The sequence below is a fragment of the Dreissena polymorpha genome, chromosome 9 (assembly GCF_020536995.1).
Source record: "Dreissena polymorpha isolate Duluth1 chromosome 9, UMN_Dpol_1.0, whole genome shotgun sequence".
NCBI lineage: Eukaryota > Metazoa > Mollusca > Bivalvia > Myida > Dreissenidae > Dreissena > Dreissena polymorpha.
The window spans coordinates 74,121,237-74,140,226 of record NC_068363.1 but is presented as its reverse complement, the minus strand read 5'-3'; the positions used below and the strand labels follow the sequence as shown (position 1 = coordinate 74,140,226).

Below are 18,990 nucleotides of genomic sequence, written 5' to 3'. Positions count from 1 at the left end.
AGCATTGTATGCCTTTTTAAGATATTAAATTCCAGAGTTACGCAATCCGCACTTTTCATTACACACACGTTAATCCGTAATCACTCCTGCTGTCGATTTAACCGAAAATAGAGATAATCTGATTATACTTGATTACAAATAAGCTGCACAAAATGTAAATTCTGCACATGTTGCTAATTAAGCTTTAAAGCTTACGTATTGATGGATAAAAAACTTCAGGTATATAAACGTCTGCATTTGAGCTGCAATACTGAATGCCTAGAATCCTCCGAGCAACGACAAAGGTGAGTCTTTCAATTTTCCTTAAAGGATATTTATTATTTAAAGATATTTTCAGTTAAATATTTATCCTGTATCACACTGCATCATATAATTACAAACTTCCATAAATTGCTTCTGAATAAAAGGAAAGAACGTGAACCCATAAATAAGGATTGTTTGACTGATGATTTTTGAAAAAAAAACGACTTCTGTTGATGCATTTTTTAAACTGCTGATTTTTTACGAAAGGGACAGTACATTTTTAATATTATGGTCAATAAATTATGGAAATATGTAGCTGAGATTAATAGGAATTCAAGTAATATACTTAAAAATTTAGCAAACAATTTCGTTGTTAGATTCGGTCTTTCAGTTTTGACGACCTTGTTCTGCCCTTCCAATTGTATTATATTGGTTTTTAATAGAAAATGTTTGAGGACCCATCAGTATGCTTGGTACATGACTCAGTCTCTGCAGAACAGTTTTGTTGTTTATCGGACGCCAATGACCGTGCACCACTTGTAAACGTTTCTTTTGTTACGTTGTTTTATTTTTAACTACATTGTCCGAAACTGTCTACATACTATTATTATTATTTCTTAGCCTATAATTCCATAAGTGCGGCTTATTTTTTATATTCATAAATATAAAGCATTACATGTATATTTGTTTCCTAATTATTGACACTCAAATATAAATAATTACATTCACATCGGAATATTTAGTTTACGTATTATTTTTCTCGCAATATGTCGTTTAATGGTATTTTGATATATGTTGTTCAGTACTGTCTATGCTTCAAACACTATTTTTATTGAGTATATTGTTTGCTTGGGTATTCCAGTAACGATCACTCAAGATGGACACCAAACAGTTGATGTGTTTGTTAGTGGCGGCCGTAGCGCTTCTAGCGATTGCTCCGGTAGCAAACGCCCAATACTATGATTACGGATATGGCGGTAACAACTATGGCTACCCCGGAAACTATGGCTACGGGGGAAACTATGGCGGGTATCCAGGAAATTATGGCGACTATGACAACTATGGTGGCGGATGGTTATACAAAATCCTCGGAGGGGGTGGAAAAGGCAAAGGCAAATGGGGTGGTTACGGCGGCTATGGCAAATAATAAATGTCGTAAAGGTAAGTGTGATATCTTTAGTTCTGTTTATCTACTTATCATAAAGGGCATACGTGAATTTATTGTGTTTGGTATAAGATGTGTTTTTATAAAACACAGCCTAAACGAAAAAAATCAATAACGCAAATATTTTTAAAAGCTCAAACACGATTTACAATGCCTGATATGTCTTAAATGCAATCTAATGGTTATCAACACAATGTTACTATGAGTGCATATGGTTTGAATATTCCATTTGTGTATATACGTAAGAAACAAGAGTGATCACTATGTTAATATTCATTAACCTTTTTTTTCTCAAGGCAAAGTTCAATTTAACTTAACTGTCCTTTGCATCGACACAAGAAGTATCATTTAAGTATGTTCACAGGCGTTCACACTCAGCGTATTACATTTATGAAGATTTATAATCCTTTTATTACGCTGAAATTTGTCATTTCTGTTTCAGGAAAACGCATTTTACTAGACCACACTTGGATACATGTAAAGCAACCGTTTCCTTGTAATTTACGTTCCAATAAAGTTTTAAACATCAGTACATAAACTAAATCACATATCGACTTTGTAATTTTGTTTTCCTTTAGTAAATTGAATACATATGGGAACACGTGTGCTATGCTAATAAAGATATTTTTGGGACGAAACAGATAACAATACTCATCATAATGTAGCTTACGTTTAAGTCATAGATTCTAGTTTAGACGATGTAATTTAAAGGTGCCGTTTAACAGATTTTGGTATGTATCGAAGCTTAAGATCTCCAGTAAAAAACATGAACACAATTTTAAACAAAGTAACAAAACCATCAACATGGGTCGAACCACTGACCCCTGGAGTCCTGGAGTAAAAAGTCTCCCTCCTAGACAACTCGACCATGCATGTTCATTCTTAGATCGGATGTATTTCTTAGCTATATAATCAATCCTTGTAGTATCTCAAAATAGAAGGACAAGAACAGAACTTTCCAAATTATTCAATCGTTTCGCGTCGCACAACGCTTTATAATTTTCAGGTTTTCAAATCGTAATAAGAAAAATATAATCGATATTTAAGAGCATGGTAAATGGTCAGTGTGACTATTTCCTCGAAAATATCATAACTTAAACGAAAATTTGCGAATCTGAAACAACTTTTTTTAATGTTGTCAAATTACAAAAACGTTCAAACTTTAAGGACAATATTAAAACAATCAGTTAGTTAACCAGCGAACAAAACAGAGGAACAAACACTGGCAATGACTTTAGGCTAGTATGCTAGAATGCTCCGAAAAAAATAGTACATATCATATGTATGATGTTATATGCAAAGAAATCATAACATGCAATATATATATTTATAATGTGCACGTTTGTTTAAATACCATTATAATATCTGTATGAGAATACATTTCCGATAAGCCGTTTAGGACAGAAATTCTTGCAAACCTGCGATAGTCTTTTTCTAACGACAAGTGATTAAAAGAACATGCAAATGATTGAAGCGGGCGTCATCGCCTTTAAAAGAAACGTTGAACCTCACAGTTAACCAAGAATTATCGCAAAACGCACAAGGATATATATCTTTTTTCCATTATAAAGGAGTTGTTTTTAACCAACAATATAGTCAGCAACAGTTATCACGTGATAACCTAGTGAAGATTTGGCTCCATGTTGAATTGAGCGAGGAAGTTAAATGGTTTATGGTAACGATCAGCGACCTGACACCTGACCAAAGAAGTAAGATGTGAATATTTGCGGCGAATCGGAACCATTTTGTTTATGTGGTATTGTGGTATTAATTTTTATATTATTTTTTAGTTTTTTTTCTTTTTGACTTGAATTTGAACGAATGCACATACTATGTATTTATTATTGATGTGTCATAAGATGTGCGCAGTGAAAGTTATATTAATCTTAAATATATACTAGAACGAACATGTTTGAGCGCTTTGCATTTAATCGCTGTCACGTAATTACGTATCGTTCTTGGATAACACAGTAACAACCAAAGTTCATTTCTGATTTCATTGAGATTTATTTATGTGAAATAACTTCTAACACAACGCTTCTATTGTTCGTGAAGTACAATTTTACAGTGCGGCGGCCAACATGGCCGCCCCGTCAAGAAAACGTGACAACTCTCACCGCAGACTTTCAAATCTAACCGCAGAATCCTCTTACAACAACCTCACAGCATTTTTATTCTGAGCAAAAATAAACATAAAGTTAAGATATATCTTATCCCATTATTGATTGGTTAACTGATACTCTTCCGCCGATTTACTAAACCCACCCCTTCGAATAACCCTTGTTGATTGGATGGATCGCTCATGCATCTACCACATGTCACAGCAGAAGAGTGCAATACACAATTATCACTTTGGGAACAGGAAATCTCATTTCATTAGCATACTTGATCATACAAACAGATGTTCTCTATGGACAACCCACATTGGTAATATGAAACCTAAGACGTCTATAAACGATTATGCAAACCGTGATACACATTCTATAAACATTCAATCCGAACTTGTATCCGTATGTACCTTGGGAAATTGGAATTACCCTTATATAATTATCATATCTGAATTATGTATTGATTTGAAGTAATGTTGACCTACGAGCCAAATTGTTAGTCAAGAACTAAGACCATGTCAACAGATGTTCCCGATATTTGAACTACATTGGAGAAATGAAACCATACTTCCATACTCATTTTTTCAAACTTCATTACATGTCCCATCCGAACTGACCTCTGTTATGTTAATTCCTAAATACCCGCAACATACAGATACGTTACAGACTCAAGCATATTATTAAAATATTCCCCTATTATTAAATCTGTATGTACTTAAATTTCTATCATAAGAATAAACAATAAGCTACAGAGTACATGATAATAAACAATATGCTAAAAGAATAACTGATATGCGTATGCTGTTATGTCGCATCGCTATCTGTAAGTTAGTCACACATAGTCCCATATGTAATGTTTTTTCCTTTATAATTATTTGGACCAAAGCAGTTATCAAATTTAATAACGTATATGAATATTAGTATCGTTCATTCTACATGCTTTAACGGACAAAAACAACCATCCTCGAAACAGTTCGAATCCCAACATAACGACAATAAGGTGCGTTATTTGCATTGCTTAGATCCATCACTCATGCACAATACTATGGTGACTGATTTCTGCAATATCGTTCAAGCCTGTTGTCGAGTTTAAAATTCGAAAACACGAACACTCATAATAACTTTATATAACCTCCAGAACGGGTTTGTTTGTGCTGTCGGTTTTGTTAATTGTCTGGGTTTGTCCAGTGGTTTTATACAGCATATATTAAATCATACAAATGGACATGGTACGTCTTATTTAAACTTCGTAAACAAAGTGAAATGAAATACGCATACAACGGTGATCTCTTATGCGATGTCGTTTGATCACAACAGCAAAATTTAATGGATGGAACGTCAGGATCATTTTTTAAATTAAAAAGGCGTGTTAGAAACCTTTCCGTCCACGAATGATATATGTTAGCCATCATAAAACAAATAGTATATACATTTCCCGTAACACAACTGACGTATTGCATCGACGTCGTTTTGTGTTAATAACCTATTTGTACTCGGACTTGTCTGGAAATATAAACTTAATAGGGCATGTTGGCTGGCTACCTGACACATTGTAGAAGTCTCAGTATGAATACTAAGATAAAATGATTCTTTTTTTTCTTGAAATATTTACTTGATATTATTGAGAATCATACAACCGCAATATATGTGTGTGTAGAACCATTAAAATTGTGAACAATGCATTAGCAAATAACATACGCTTTTAAAGCAACATCGAAAATAATGCGTGATAATTGTGTGGTTCAAATATGATTATATTCATTAAAAATATTTAGCGTTCTTACTGTACCTTGATATTGAATGTGAAAAATACCTAACGGTAAAATAAAGTTACCGCTGTATTTTGTTATTTAACATGTGACATTGAACGTTAATATATGGCATGTGTTTACCCATATTTGGATTCATTTATTAAATTGTATCTTTACCTCTAGGCCCGTTTGAAAATTTAATGCACAGTTTCAATATAATTTATTAAACTGATCTCGGAATAAACACCCAAATAGATTTAGAAAGCCTTTAAAACATAATAATGTTATTACTACTTTCGAAACTATTTAACATATATATATATATATATATATATATATATATATATATATATATATATATATATAAACGCTATTACTTACGGATACGATACCTATTCAAAGTACGAAGAGGTTGCATACACCTAAATATTATTGTATTGCACCTCTGTTTATATCACGATGCACCTAATTTGGTAATCGTTTATTTGCTATATAGACATACTCAGCTTTATGGTTATTTTTGGCTTCGTTGCCAATTTTTGCGTTTCGCGTTATAAATGATGGCGACGGTACTGAACAATATTAACACAGTACACTAGTGACTATAAAGAATCATGGAATTAAACGTGACTGATTTGTAAATTTATTGCATATGCATAGCTATAGTTATATAATATTGGCGCTTTTATTGTTTATATTGTTCCGTATCGAAACTTCGGAGCGATTGAACAATAATTTCGTCATGCATCCATTGCTTGAAGTTAAAGTTTTCAATCAATGCATCACAATTAGATTTTAAATGGAAAACTGTGTAGTTAATACCATGTCATATATAAACAAGGGAAACACGTATAATATTTTTGACTTTCATCTATGTTCAAGTACTAAATTGCCAAATGCGACACAAAACAAACACAGATCATAAGCATATATGAACTGTTGCCAACGCCAGTTGAATTTTAACCAAAATATCTACGTCATTCTGCTAAATTGTTTGTATGCATATTTCTCTGAAGATAATATTTAAAAATAAAATTGTATCAATAATTATTTGATATGCATACTGCACAAAAATATTTCAGCTAAGTACAGTATAGTAAGTAATTAAATTTGAATATTGTAGACTAGCTAAACCTGTAGACCAGGATCATACGATTTTCGTATTTAAAGAATGATTGCGGTGTGTAGGCAGTCAATTTATGTTCCCAACAAGCCAGCAATGTGTTAAATCAACACTCTCATTAACCTCGCCCGTATGTGTTGACCCGACAGTTTAATCATTATATTGTAAGTCAATTTAATACTATGGAGCATTGCATTTTTCATTCACAGTATATCATATTCAATAATAGGTGTAATGTTTTTGTAGTTTGTGCAGTGTAACCATGTTGAATGTATTTATTGGTAAGAATGCATGTTCGTCTCCTTTTACCATTAAAAAATTCCACACGCTCATAAACTATGGTATTTAATGCTACTCGTTAAAATCTCATCAAGTATTATATTTTACAGATGTAAACAGAAGATAAATTTGTGTTTTACGGTCATAACCGGAGGAAAAAGACATTCACTTTACAGAGTGATGTCGGCATACTTTTTTTATAAGCAGGTTGCTATCAGGGTTTACCGTATTTGTTACCGCGAAAATGGCACATACGTACAACTAAGCATGTATATATACAATGTACGCTTTTAAAGTGTTATGCATTCGGTGTTTGTCAGATGTATTCATAGACGTGTTACGCAAAGTTACCTTTATTTATTTTTAAATAAATAATCATTCGTTTGTGTTGAGTCACATCTATTAATCGTGAAGTTATTGCATGTTAAGAATTGGCAGTCAATACGACTATTTACATGCTTTAACTGGCTGATTGCTCCTAAAAGTTGCTCCTTAGCAAAGTGTTAAGCGATCCAAGGAAACGATAGGGAATCACTTTAAAACGCAACACAAAAGTCGTTTAAACGGATCAGTACAGTTAAATAAATCAATGTAATGTCTCAATTTGCACGATGTTACATCAAATGCAACAGGCCTATCACACCAGCTGCGTATTAGCCTTGGTATGAATGTATGAATGATTTTACAGACCTGGAGTGAATATATAAGTCTGTCTTACATATTTCTTGATAATGAAGTTGAACATTTTAACACAAAATGACGTATTCCATTTATATGGTAATTGTATCAATCTTTCGTTTGTATTAATCGGTATGCATAGCACACATTGCTCAATAAGCTTGTTAAGGAATGCTGATGATCTTGGTGATGTTTCTTAATTACTTCCCATTTACAATCCACTTAACTTGTTACGTTGTGTAATAAACATGCATATGTTACAAGTTGTTGTTCGAACTTGCTATGATTGTTAATAATTAATTGAGATACGATTTACTATCACTGACCCTATGATCACTAATTCGATCAATTGATACTTACTTATAAACAAATAAGACCGTACGTTCAATGCGTTTGTGAATACCTCTACTACTGTCTTGTACCTGACACTGTTGAATGGAGAAACACTACACAATTTTTGTCATCATGTTGAGTCTTGAGACATTTACGAACTTTCTGAAATCTAAAATTCCTTTAACATTTTGATGTTTTGTTCGAAACGATGATAACAATAAAAGCCGCGCAATCCAGAGGACAGTCTACCATCCGCGTTTAGATTGATATCATACATTCTAGTTATGGAGACACCATTATTTATAAAATTATTGCTAATTTAACATTTTAACCAGTAATACATCAGAACTATATCAAAAACGATTGCATTTGGTATAACTGCACTTTTCGAATACTTTCCTGTATGGAGGCGATGCATATTTACGTCTTGATGTTGATTTATAGTGAAGAAAACAAAGACTTGCGCTTTAGTTTCGACATTTCTGAAACAATTTGCGGGTAACAATAAATATGCAGGTTATTTCGGAGAATGTGTGCTCACTTCTTTGAACTTTCTACGTTATATATTTGAGTTCGTAGAATATAAAAGGTTGTATGTTTCGTTAGTTATAGCTACGGTTATAAAAAACAGAAGTTGCACTATTATGGCATCAAGTTTATGTTATCAAGGTTAGGTAGTCTAATAGTATGACAACACAACATCCACTGACAGCTTAACACGTGATTGCTTACATTAAAATGTTTAAATATAAAGTAATTCGAGCAAAATTCGGTCATGTAACATTTGATTGGATACACACAGCTGTGCGAGTTTCATCACTCTTCTATCTTCAAATGTGGTGAACAAAAAATATAGTTTACATAAGCTTTTTCGTTCTCACAATTTGTTGAATACGATATCGTGCATAGTTCGTTGTTTTAGCATGATAATACATTTATACATGCGTTAATAAGTCTACTAAAACTCTTCACAAAACGTTATTTCTAATAAATGTTTTTTTTATTTTTTTATAATGCACTTGGTCTCTGCGTATATAATCATTTACAACATCGTCGTTAATGTTCAATATAACTTAAAAGTAGACAGAAAATGTTAATGTGATACCTTATCCAATGTAATCCTAATTGCCTAAACAGTTTACACGCATTGTTTCGGAGATAAATATATGCCTCGCTCTGGGCTTTTTGCATGTGCGTCATGTGTCGCACTTTCTTATCAGGAAAAACACTGTCCGTTTGTATTGTATTTTTTTGTATAATTCAAGAGGAGGCAAGGGCTAATCAGGAAAGACAATTAACGCAATTCAATAAGCCAGGATTGTCCAGAAAGTTGTTCATAAAAGAACGCGGCGCTGCCAATGCAATAGCATTAAATTTAATATTGGCATACATGTCTTCGATTCAAATCTGTTTGGAAATGGCGAATGTACACATTAATCTTAATAAACTCAATAAAAATGAATGTCTTTATTGCCAACGCATTTTTTTATCATTTTTATATTTTGCTTTGATGGACTAGATGCGTTTAGGCCAGCGTCCTTCTGTGTAACATTATGCGTTACGAATTATATGTTATGTTTACCGTACACATGACCACTATCCCGCATGATAGAGGGTTGTTATATTTTTAGGTTTAGAATAATTCTTATGTATCGAGATTAATAATAACATGTTCACAAATCTTTTAAATGCAGTGTAATAACTTATCTGTTTTTTCTTAGAAATGATCTTAAACAGGTTGGACATAATAATAATTCCTTAGAACCTAGTATTTGATATTGACAGGTTTATATCTAAATGATTGAATGCAGTTAACTATGGAAAGAGTTGCGTAATAACTCGTCTCTCCTTATTGTATATCAACTGAATAATGCATTTCGTTTAATTTAACAGTACATATAGATCAAGATTGTTTATTTTAAGACCCTTAAAGCAATAAAAACGTTTTGTGATTATTACATAACGTTCACTATGGATGATAATCAAATAGAAATGTAAAACAAGCGTCAACTAATCTAGTGACCATGTATTTCGATTAAGCGGGTGACACATGCATAAATTGAATTCGTATTGAACGTACAGGGTCCGTGTTTCCGATGCTGTTTACCCTCTTATCAAAATAAATATAACAGCAACACATATACTTCTTACTTGGAAATTTTGCATTTGTTCCAATTGTTGCTTATTAAAAAAAATTCAAAACAACCTAACATCTTTACCCCGCCAAAATACAAGATTATTGCAGGATGGCCTTTGATTGTTCAATGCTCCAAACCAGATGGTGTAAAAACTGTTGATTGAAACAATCATAGCAGACTTATACAAATGCAACTGTAAAACTTATTAAGAAAAATTATCCTCGATAGTTGACATACTTAACTCGTTAATGGTTGCTTAAGAGGAACGCTGTGCTCTAAAAAAGATCAAAAAGCACAAAACAGAATCTGCAGATTTATAGGATGGATCAGCAGTTTAAGCGATATATTATGCTGATGCGCAGAAAATTGAGTATTCTTAAACATGTATAGCTCTTTCAACTGCTATCTTACATGTATGTCATGTATTAAAGACAACCTTGATAATTATAACGTGTAATGCGATTGTTGATTGTATAAATTTATAAGCTGCAACAATACATTATTTTTGCAAAATTATTTTCAGACAAGTATACGTTTTTTATAACTTTGCAATTATAAAGAAAAGTCACTATTATCTTTATTAATATATACACCGTCAAACAATTTGATAGCCACAAATCGTGGTCACGGGCACAAGCAAACGTATATTATAATACGTTTCTTGTTATGGTGTAAGCTTTATCATACGGTAAATTAAAATTGTAGGACACATACATGTTAACAATTATTTTTAAGTCGTTACCTTATTTAAATTGTGCACTTCATTAAGTTAAGTATGTATCATTTCACATGTGTAATATTAGTTATATTAAGCAAGTCCTTAATCAAGCTAAATATGTCATGTATCTTCGTGTTTGAATCCTTCCGTCTACAAAGCGTGCATAGGCAGTATATAGTTTAGTCATACACTCCTGTACTTTTAACACACAACAAATATTATTAATTCTGCAAGGATATTTCTGTATTACATAGTATGAACAGACGTTTGTCATAGAGTGAATATCGATAAGAACCGTTTTATGAATAATGGGAATACATTTGTGCGGATCAAATAGACGTCTTTGATTTAAACAAATGCTTGCACAGTTGGTCCCTGAATTGTCACTCGTCATTAAAAAGAGATTAATATACACGTAATCCGTAATCACTCTGCTGTCAATTTCACCGAAAATATATATAATCTGTTTATACTTGATTACAAATAAGCTGCACAAAATGCAAATTCTGCGCATGCTGCAAATTAAGCTTAAAACCATACGTTAGGATAGATAAAATACTTAGGTATATAAACGTCTGCATTTGAGATGCATTACTGAATGCTTAGAATCCTTCGAGCAACCACAAAGGTGAGTCTTTTAATTTGCCTATAAAGATATTTATATTTTAATTATTTTTTTTTCAGTTAAATATTTATTCTGCATCACACTTTATTATATGATTAACAACGTCCATAAATTGAGTCTGAATAAAAGGAAAGAACGTGAACACATAAATAAGGACTGTTTGACGGATGATTTTTGAAAAAAAAACGACTTTTGGTTATGCATTTTTTAAACTGCTATATTTTTTACGAATGGGCCAATATATTTTAATATTATGGTCAACACATTATGGAAAGATGTGTCAGCAATTAATAGGAATTCAATTAATATAATCAAAAATTATCGCAATCGATTTTGTTGTTTGATTTGGTCTTCCAGTTTTGACGACCTTGTTCTGCCCTTCCTATTGTACAATATTTGCTTTCAATAGATAATGGAGGATCCATTAGTATGCATGATATATGACGGAACAGTTTTGCTGCTTATCGAACGACAATGACCGTGCACCACTTGTACAAGTTTCTTTTGTTACGGTGTTTTATTTTTAACTACCGTTGTCCGCAAATGTCTACATAATCTGAGTATAATTTCTAAGCCAATAATTCCATACGTGCGGCTTACTATTTTTATTCAATATAAAGCATTACAACTATATTAGCTCCCTTATTATTTACACTCAAATATTCAGTAACGTATTTGCTTGTGTATTGAAGAAACGATCACTCAAGATGAACATCAAACAGTTGATGTGTTTGTTAGTGGCGGCCGTAGCGCTTCTAGCGATTGCTCCGGTAGCAAACGCCCAATACTATGACTACGGATATGGCGGTAACAACTATGGCTACCCCGGAAACTATGGCTACGGGGGAAACTATGGCGGGTATCCAGGAAATTATGGCGACTATGACAACTATGGTGGCGGATGGTTATACAAAATCCTCGGAGGGGGTGGCAAAGGCAAAGGCAAATGGGGCGGTTACGGCGGCTATGGCAAATAATACATGTCGTAAAGCATTGCTTAAAGGTACGTGTGGTAAAGTCTTTTTAACTACTAAGCATAGTGGGCATTAGTGAATTGATTGTGTTTGGTATATGTGTGTTTGTACAACATAGCTTAAACGAAAACAAATCACGCATATATTTTTTAAATCTCAAAAACGATTCGCAATGCCTTACATGTCCGATATGCAATGTAATGGATATACCCACAATGTTATTATGAGTGCATGCGGTTCGAATAAACGATTTCCGTATGCTTATGTAAGACTTAAGCTACATAGGTGGTCACGATGTTAATTTCCATTCTCCCTGCATTTTATTCAAGAGAAAGTTCCATTTATCTTATCTGTCCTTTGCTTCGATACATGATACATGACTCATCCTTCGAGTCTATTTTACAGGCGTTCCAAATCAGCATATAACATAACCACAGATTTATAATCGATTTATTACGCTAAATATTGTCATTTCTGTTTCAGAAAAACGGATCTAACTAGACCATACTTGGACACATGTATAGCAACCGTTTATTGTAATTTACGTTCAAATAAAGATGTACACAGCAATAAATTAACTAAATCGCAAATTGACTTGTTTATTTTATTTCATTACGTTCATTAAAGACCAACGAGAACACGTGTGCTTTGCTTATAAAGATATTGTTTGGGACGAAACAGATAACAATGCTCATCATAATGGAGCTTACGGTGAAGTCAAGTATTCTATTGTAGACGATGTAATATCATAAAACTATTCGATGATCTCGACATACTGACAGCGACTTTATAAATAACATTGTTTATCAATTAATTAACCTGCGAACAAAACAGACAAACAAACACTGACAATGATTTAAGGCTAGTATGCTAAAATGCTTCTAATAATAATTGAACATATCGTCTGAATGGTTTTTTGTACAAAGACTTCATAAAATGCATTATATATATTTATATGTGCAAGTTTCTTAATTACCATAATAATATCTGTAAAAGATGAAATTATTATAGGAGAATAAACTTCCGAAAACACTTTCAGGGCATAAAATCATAAAATAGCAAACCTCCTATAGTTTATTTCTAACGTCAAGTGCCTAAACATGCAAATTGTTTAATCGGGTGTCATCGCCATTAAAAGACACGTTGAACCTCACAGTTAACCTAAAATGTATCGAAAAACGCCCAAGGGTATATATATATTTTTTTTTTCAATTATAAATAAGTTGCTTTAGGCCAGCAATCTATGCAGCAACATTCATCACGTGATAAACCTAGTCAAGATCTTGTTCCGTGTTGAATTGAGCGAGGAGGTTGAACTGTTTATTTTAAAGATCAGCGACATGACACTACCAATGATGTAATATGTGAATATTTGCGACGAATAAGAAAAATATTTGTTTTTAACTATTTTTGACCAACAATTGACCGAATGCGTCTAAAATTTATTGACTGTTGATGTGTCATCAGATGTGCGTAATACATTTTAAAGTTATGTTAAACATATACGGGACGAACATGTTTACAGCGTTTTGCATTAAAGCGCACGTTATAGTTAATCAAACAGAGTCCCATATATAATTCTTTTATTTATAATCATTTGAACCAAAGCATGTATCTATACTCAAAACCTATATGAATCTTAATTAGAGTTGATTCAACAAGCTTTTACGTAAAAACACGACAATTCTCGAAACAGTCGAATCTCAACATAATGAGGTCACTGATTTTTGCCATATCGTTCAGGCCTATCGTCGAGTTTAAATCACGAACACTCACAAGAACTACACATAACCACACCAAAACAATTGACAAGGTTACACATGTTATAATAGTCGTGTTAATACCTTTATTCGTTCTGTAGGATATATTTGTCAGTATTTCGTGAAGGGGTGTTTGCAAAAAGCGCATGCAACAATGAATACACACCAGAACGACAACAAAAGCGACCTTTTTCAGACCAATCTCAACACGCCTGAACAACAAAATCAGCCTATGTACACAACAGATGAGTCAAATAAGAACTATAAACGTGTGCATGCTCCTGACTTTCAAACGACAATGCTACTGTAAACGATTATATTCAAAGTCTTAGTTTAATGTGAATAGCAAATGCATGAAAGAACAACTTGAACACATGCAAGTTCAACATGATCTATATGATTCACAGAGTGTTGACACGCTCCTGTATCTTTAACACATAACAACATTGATTAATTCCACAAGGATAAAATTCTGTATTGCATAGTATGAACAGACGCTTGTCTTAGGGTTAATATCGATAAGAATTATTTGCATGACCCCATGTTTTATAAGCGGACGCCCGCTTGCCCGGGCCGGGTAAAAAAACATCGGACAAGTGAGGCATTACCTTTTCGTATTAACATCTTTCCGGTTAGTTTTCGACCTTTCACATTGCATATTTTCAAGTACAAGTAAAAAGACATTTGATTGGTCGATTGCGTTGTAAAAGCCATATAAACGCTCAAAACAAGTTCTACTCGGCAGACGTTTCAACCTAGCGGACGGTAGCGTCCAGTCGATGTTTCCAATTTTTAATAAAATTAACTCGAAAAACACAAATAAACAAACGAAAACAACCGAAACAGAACGGAAGATAAAATAAGAAAATTAATCACGTGACTTCCAAACATCGTGGCTTGATGATTTTGATAATGAGTTGCGAATGATGAAATGCAAGATATGTCTCAAAATTTAAAACAACTGTAGTTTCGTAACAGGTTCATTTTTGTGTTTAAATATTTTGCAAAAACGCACGAAGATTTACAGTCACACTACATGAAGGTAACCAAGAATGGGGCTCAAAATAATAGTGACATAACACATTCTGTGGCATATAAGGCATTGCAAAAATTCAATGAAAAAAACTATATTCTAGTTGTGTATCAAATTTCGAAATGTGCATTACATTGCTCAAACGTGTAGACCATTCACCGAATATTCAGGACTTTGTTGTCTTCCTAAGGCCCAGGGTCTTGATATTGGCATGATATACCTAAACAATAGCGCAGCTACAGAGTTCATGCATTTTATTGCTGAAGAAGCACGGGAAAAACATCAGAAAGAGTATTGAGGATAGTAAATTCATTGCTGTAATTTCAGACGGTACAACATATGCCTCATATCAGGAAGCGGACCTTATTTATGTTGGAACTTGGCAAAAAGGTTAATTAAATCTGGCATAATAATGCATGCGAATCAATACATTAAAGATCAATAAAATAGTGACTTCTAAATAGTTCAACCAGTTTTTGATGAGGGCATGTAGATGTTCAAAGTTACTTGCCCCCGGGCAAGTCAGTGTAAATTTCTAACGTTAAGCCCCATGCCACTATTATATTTGTATTACATCCGCGTATGCGATTAATATTCAGTTATATACTTAAAACATACATAAAAGTGACACGTTTCGGAAGAAACAAGGCTAACAATGACAATTCAACACTTGATTAAGTACGTGAATTTCATTTCTTGCAGCATCGTCAACTCAAATCCTATTTAAGTCAATGCGATTATATTAAATATTTATCCTGCTTACTGCACTCAAAGTTTAACTGAACTACTGTTAAAATGCTGTATAAACTAAACATATAATAAGATCCGTATATTCCTGCTAGTTTATTGAAATTAAAATAATTAACATTTTCACATTTTATTTAAAAACAATAAAAACTCGTAATTTAATTTGTCAACATGTTTAAAGCAGTTCTGGCTTGATGTTAACACCGAAAATGCAGCGTTATATGCAATGTACACTAATTGCAATATATGTTGTTGTATTACTTTTATTTTTTTTCAATAATTAGAATATGTGTGTGCGCATCAAATGGACGTCTTAAATAGACGTCTTTCATTTAAACAAATGCTTTCACAGTTGGTCCCTGCATTATCACTCGTCATGAAAAATAGATCAACATAACAATGACAACGTTGGAAAGATTCAGCCATTAAAAAGTATACACAATAAACGGAATATTATAAATTTGTATAACTAAATATTTACGGGCAGCAATTCTTTTTTTAATAACCAGTCATTTCAAAAAAAAATTGCACCATGATCTATCAATTTAGTGTCAATACAAATCTGAATTAACTCAGAGTTTTAATGCCGGTGTTGTATTTTGATGTCATACTCCTTTTTTAAAGCATAGTATGTATTTTTAAGATATTAAATTCCAGAGTTACGCAGTCCGCACTTTTCATTACACACACGTTAATCCGTAATCACTCCTGCTGTCGATTTAACCGAAAATAGAGATAATCTGTTTATACTTGATTACAAATAAGCTGCACAAAATGTAAATTCTGCACATGTTGCTAATTAAGCTTTTAACCTTACGTTAGGATGGATAAAAAACTTCAGGTATATAAACGTCTGCATTTGAACTGCATTACTGAATGCCTAGAATCCTCCGAGCAACGACAAAGGTGAGTCTTTCAATTTTCCTTTAAGGATATTTATTATTTAAAGATATTTTCAGTTAAATATTTATCCTGTATCAAACTGCATCATATAATTACAAACTTCCATAAATTGCTTCTGAATAAAAGGAAAGAACGTGAACCCATAAAGAAGATTGTTTGACGGATGATTTTTAAAAAAAAAAACGACTTCTGTTGATGCATTTTTTAAACTGCTGATTTTTTACGAAAGGGACAGTACATTTTTAATATTATGGTCAATAAATTATGGAAATATGTAGCTGAGATTAATAGGAATTCAAGTAATATACTTTAAAATTTAGCAAACAATTTCGTTGTTAGATTCGGTCTTTCAGTTTTGACGACCTTGTTCTGCCCTTCCAATTGTATTATATTGGCTTTTAATAGAAAATGTTGGAGGACCCATCAGTATGCTTGATACATGACTCAGTCTCTGCAGAACAGTTTTGTTGTTTATCGGACGCCAATGACCGTGCACCACTTGTAAACGTTTCTTTTGTTACGTTGTTTTATTTTTAACTACATTGTCCGAAACTGTCTACATACTATTATTATTATTTCTTAGCCTATAATTCCATAATTGCGGCTTATTTTTGTATATTCATAAATATAAAGCATTGCATGTATATTTGCTCCCTAATTATTGACACTCAAATATAAATAATTACATTCACATAGGAATATTTAGTTTAAGTATTATTTTTCTCGCAATATGTTGTTAAATGTTATTTGGATATATGTTGTTCAGTACTGTCTATGCTTCAAACACTATTTTTATTGAGTATATTGTTTGCTTGGGTATTCCAGTAACGATCACTCAAGATGAACACCAAACAGTTGATGTGTTTGTTAGTGGCGGCCGTAGTGCTTCTAGCGATTGCTCCGGTAGCAAACGCCCAATACTATGATTACGGATATGGCGGTAACAACTATGGCTACCCCGGAAACTATGGCTACGGGGGAAACTATGGCGGGTATCCAGGAAATTATGGCGACTATGACAACTATGGTGGAGGATGGTTATACAAAATCCTCGGAGGGGGTGGAAAAGGCAAAGGCAAATGGAGTGGTTACGGCGGCTATGGCAAATAATAAATGTCGTAAAGGTAAGTGTGATATCTTTAGGTCTGTTTATCTACTTATCATAAAGGGCATACGTGAATTTATTGTGTTTGGTATAAGATGTGTTTTTATAAAACACAGCCTAAACGAAAAAAATCAATAACGCAAATATTTTTAAAATCTCAAACACGATTTACAATGCCTGATATGTCTTAAATGCAATCTAATGGTTATCAACACAATGTTACTATGAGTGCATATGGTTTAAATATTCCATGTGTGTATATGCGTAAGAAACAAGAGTGATCACTATGTTAATTTTCATTAACCTTTTTTTTCTCAAGGCAAAGTTCAACTTATCTTAACTGTCCTTTGCATCGACACAGGAAGTATCATTTGAGTATGTTCACAGGCGTTCCCACTCAGCGTATTACATTTATGAAGATTTATAATCCTTTTATTACGCTGAAATTTGTCATTTCTGTTTCAGGAAAACGCATCTTACTAGACCACACTTGGATACATGTAAAGCAACCGTTTCCTTGTAATTTACGTTCCAATAAAGTTTTAAACATCAATACTTAAACTAAATCACATATCGACTTTGTAATTTTGTTTTCTTTTATTTAGTAAATTGAATACATATGGGAACACGTGTGCAATGCTAATAAAGCTATTTTTGGGACGAAACAGATAACAATACTCATCATAATATAGCTTACGTTTAAGTCATAGATTCTAGTTTAGACGATGTAATTTAAAGGGGCCGTTTAACAGATTTTGGTATGTATCGAAGCTAAAGATCTCCAGTAAAAAACATGAACACAATTTTAAACAAAGGAACAAAACCATCAACAGGGCTTGAACCACTGACCCCTGGAGTCCTGGAGTAAAAAGTCTCCCGCCTAGACAACTCGACCATCCATGTTCATACTTAGATCGGATGTATTTCTTAGCTATATAATCAATCCTTGTAGTATCTCAAAATAGAAGGACACGAACAGAACTTTCCAAATTATTCAATCGTTTCGCGTCGCACAACGCTTTATAATTTTCAGGTTTTCAAATCGTAATAAGAAAAAAATAATCGATATTTAAGAGCATGGTAAATGGTCAGTGTTACTATTTCCTCGAAAATATCATAACTTAAACGAAAATTTGCGAATCTGAAACAACTTTTTGTAATGTTGTCAAATTACAAAAACGTTTATACTTTTAGGACAATATTAAAACAATCTGTTAGTTAACCAGCGAACAAAACAGAGGAACAAACACTGGCAATGATTTTAGGCTAGTATGCTAGAATGCTCCGAAAAAAAAGTACATATCGTA

General features: G+C 32.9%; 1 protein-coding gene and 1 long non-coding RNA gene across 2 annotated transcripts; both read left to right on the top strand.

Annotated features, from left to right (window-relative positions):
- Positions 1-207: 207 nt before the first annotated feature.
- Positions 208-18,254, top strand: LOC127844875 (uncharacterized). Its single transcript, XR_008032925.1, has 3 exons — positions 208-284; positions 1,106-1,404; positions 18,149-18,254. It is a non-coding gene; the product is annotated as an uncharacterized LOC127844875 (long non-coding RNA).
- Positions 11,110-12,164, top strand: LOC127844872 (neuropeptide-like protein 31). Its single transcript, XM_052375409.1, has 2 exons — positions 11,110-11,164; positions 11,854-12,164. The coding sequence occupies exons 1-2, from the start codon at positions 11,135-11,137 to the stop codon at positions 12,136-12,138; spliced, it is 315 nt and encodes a 104-aa protein (XP_052231369.1). The 5' UTR covers positions 11,110-11,134; the 3' UTR covers positions 12,139-12,164.
- Positions 18,255-18,990: the final 736 nt, after the last annotated feature.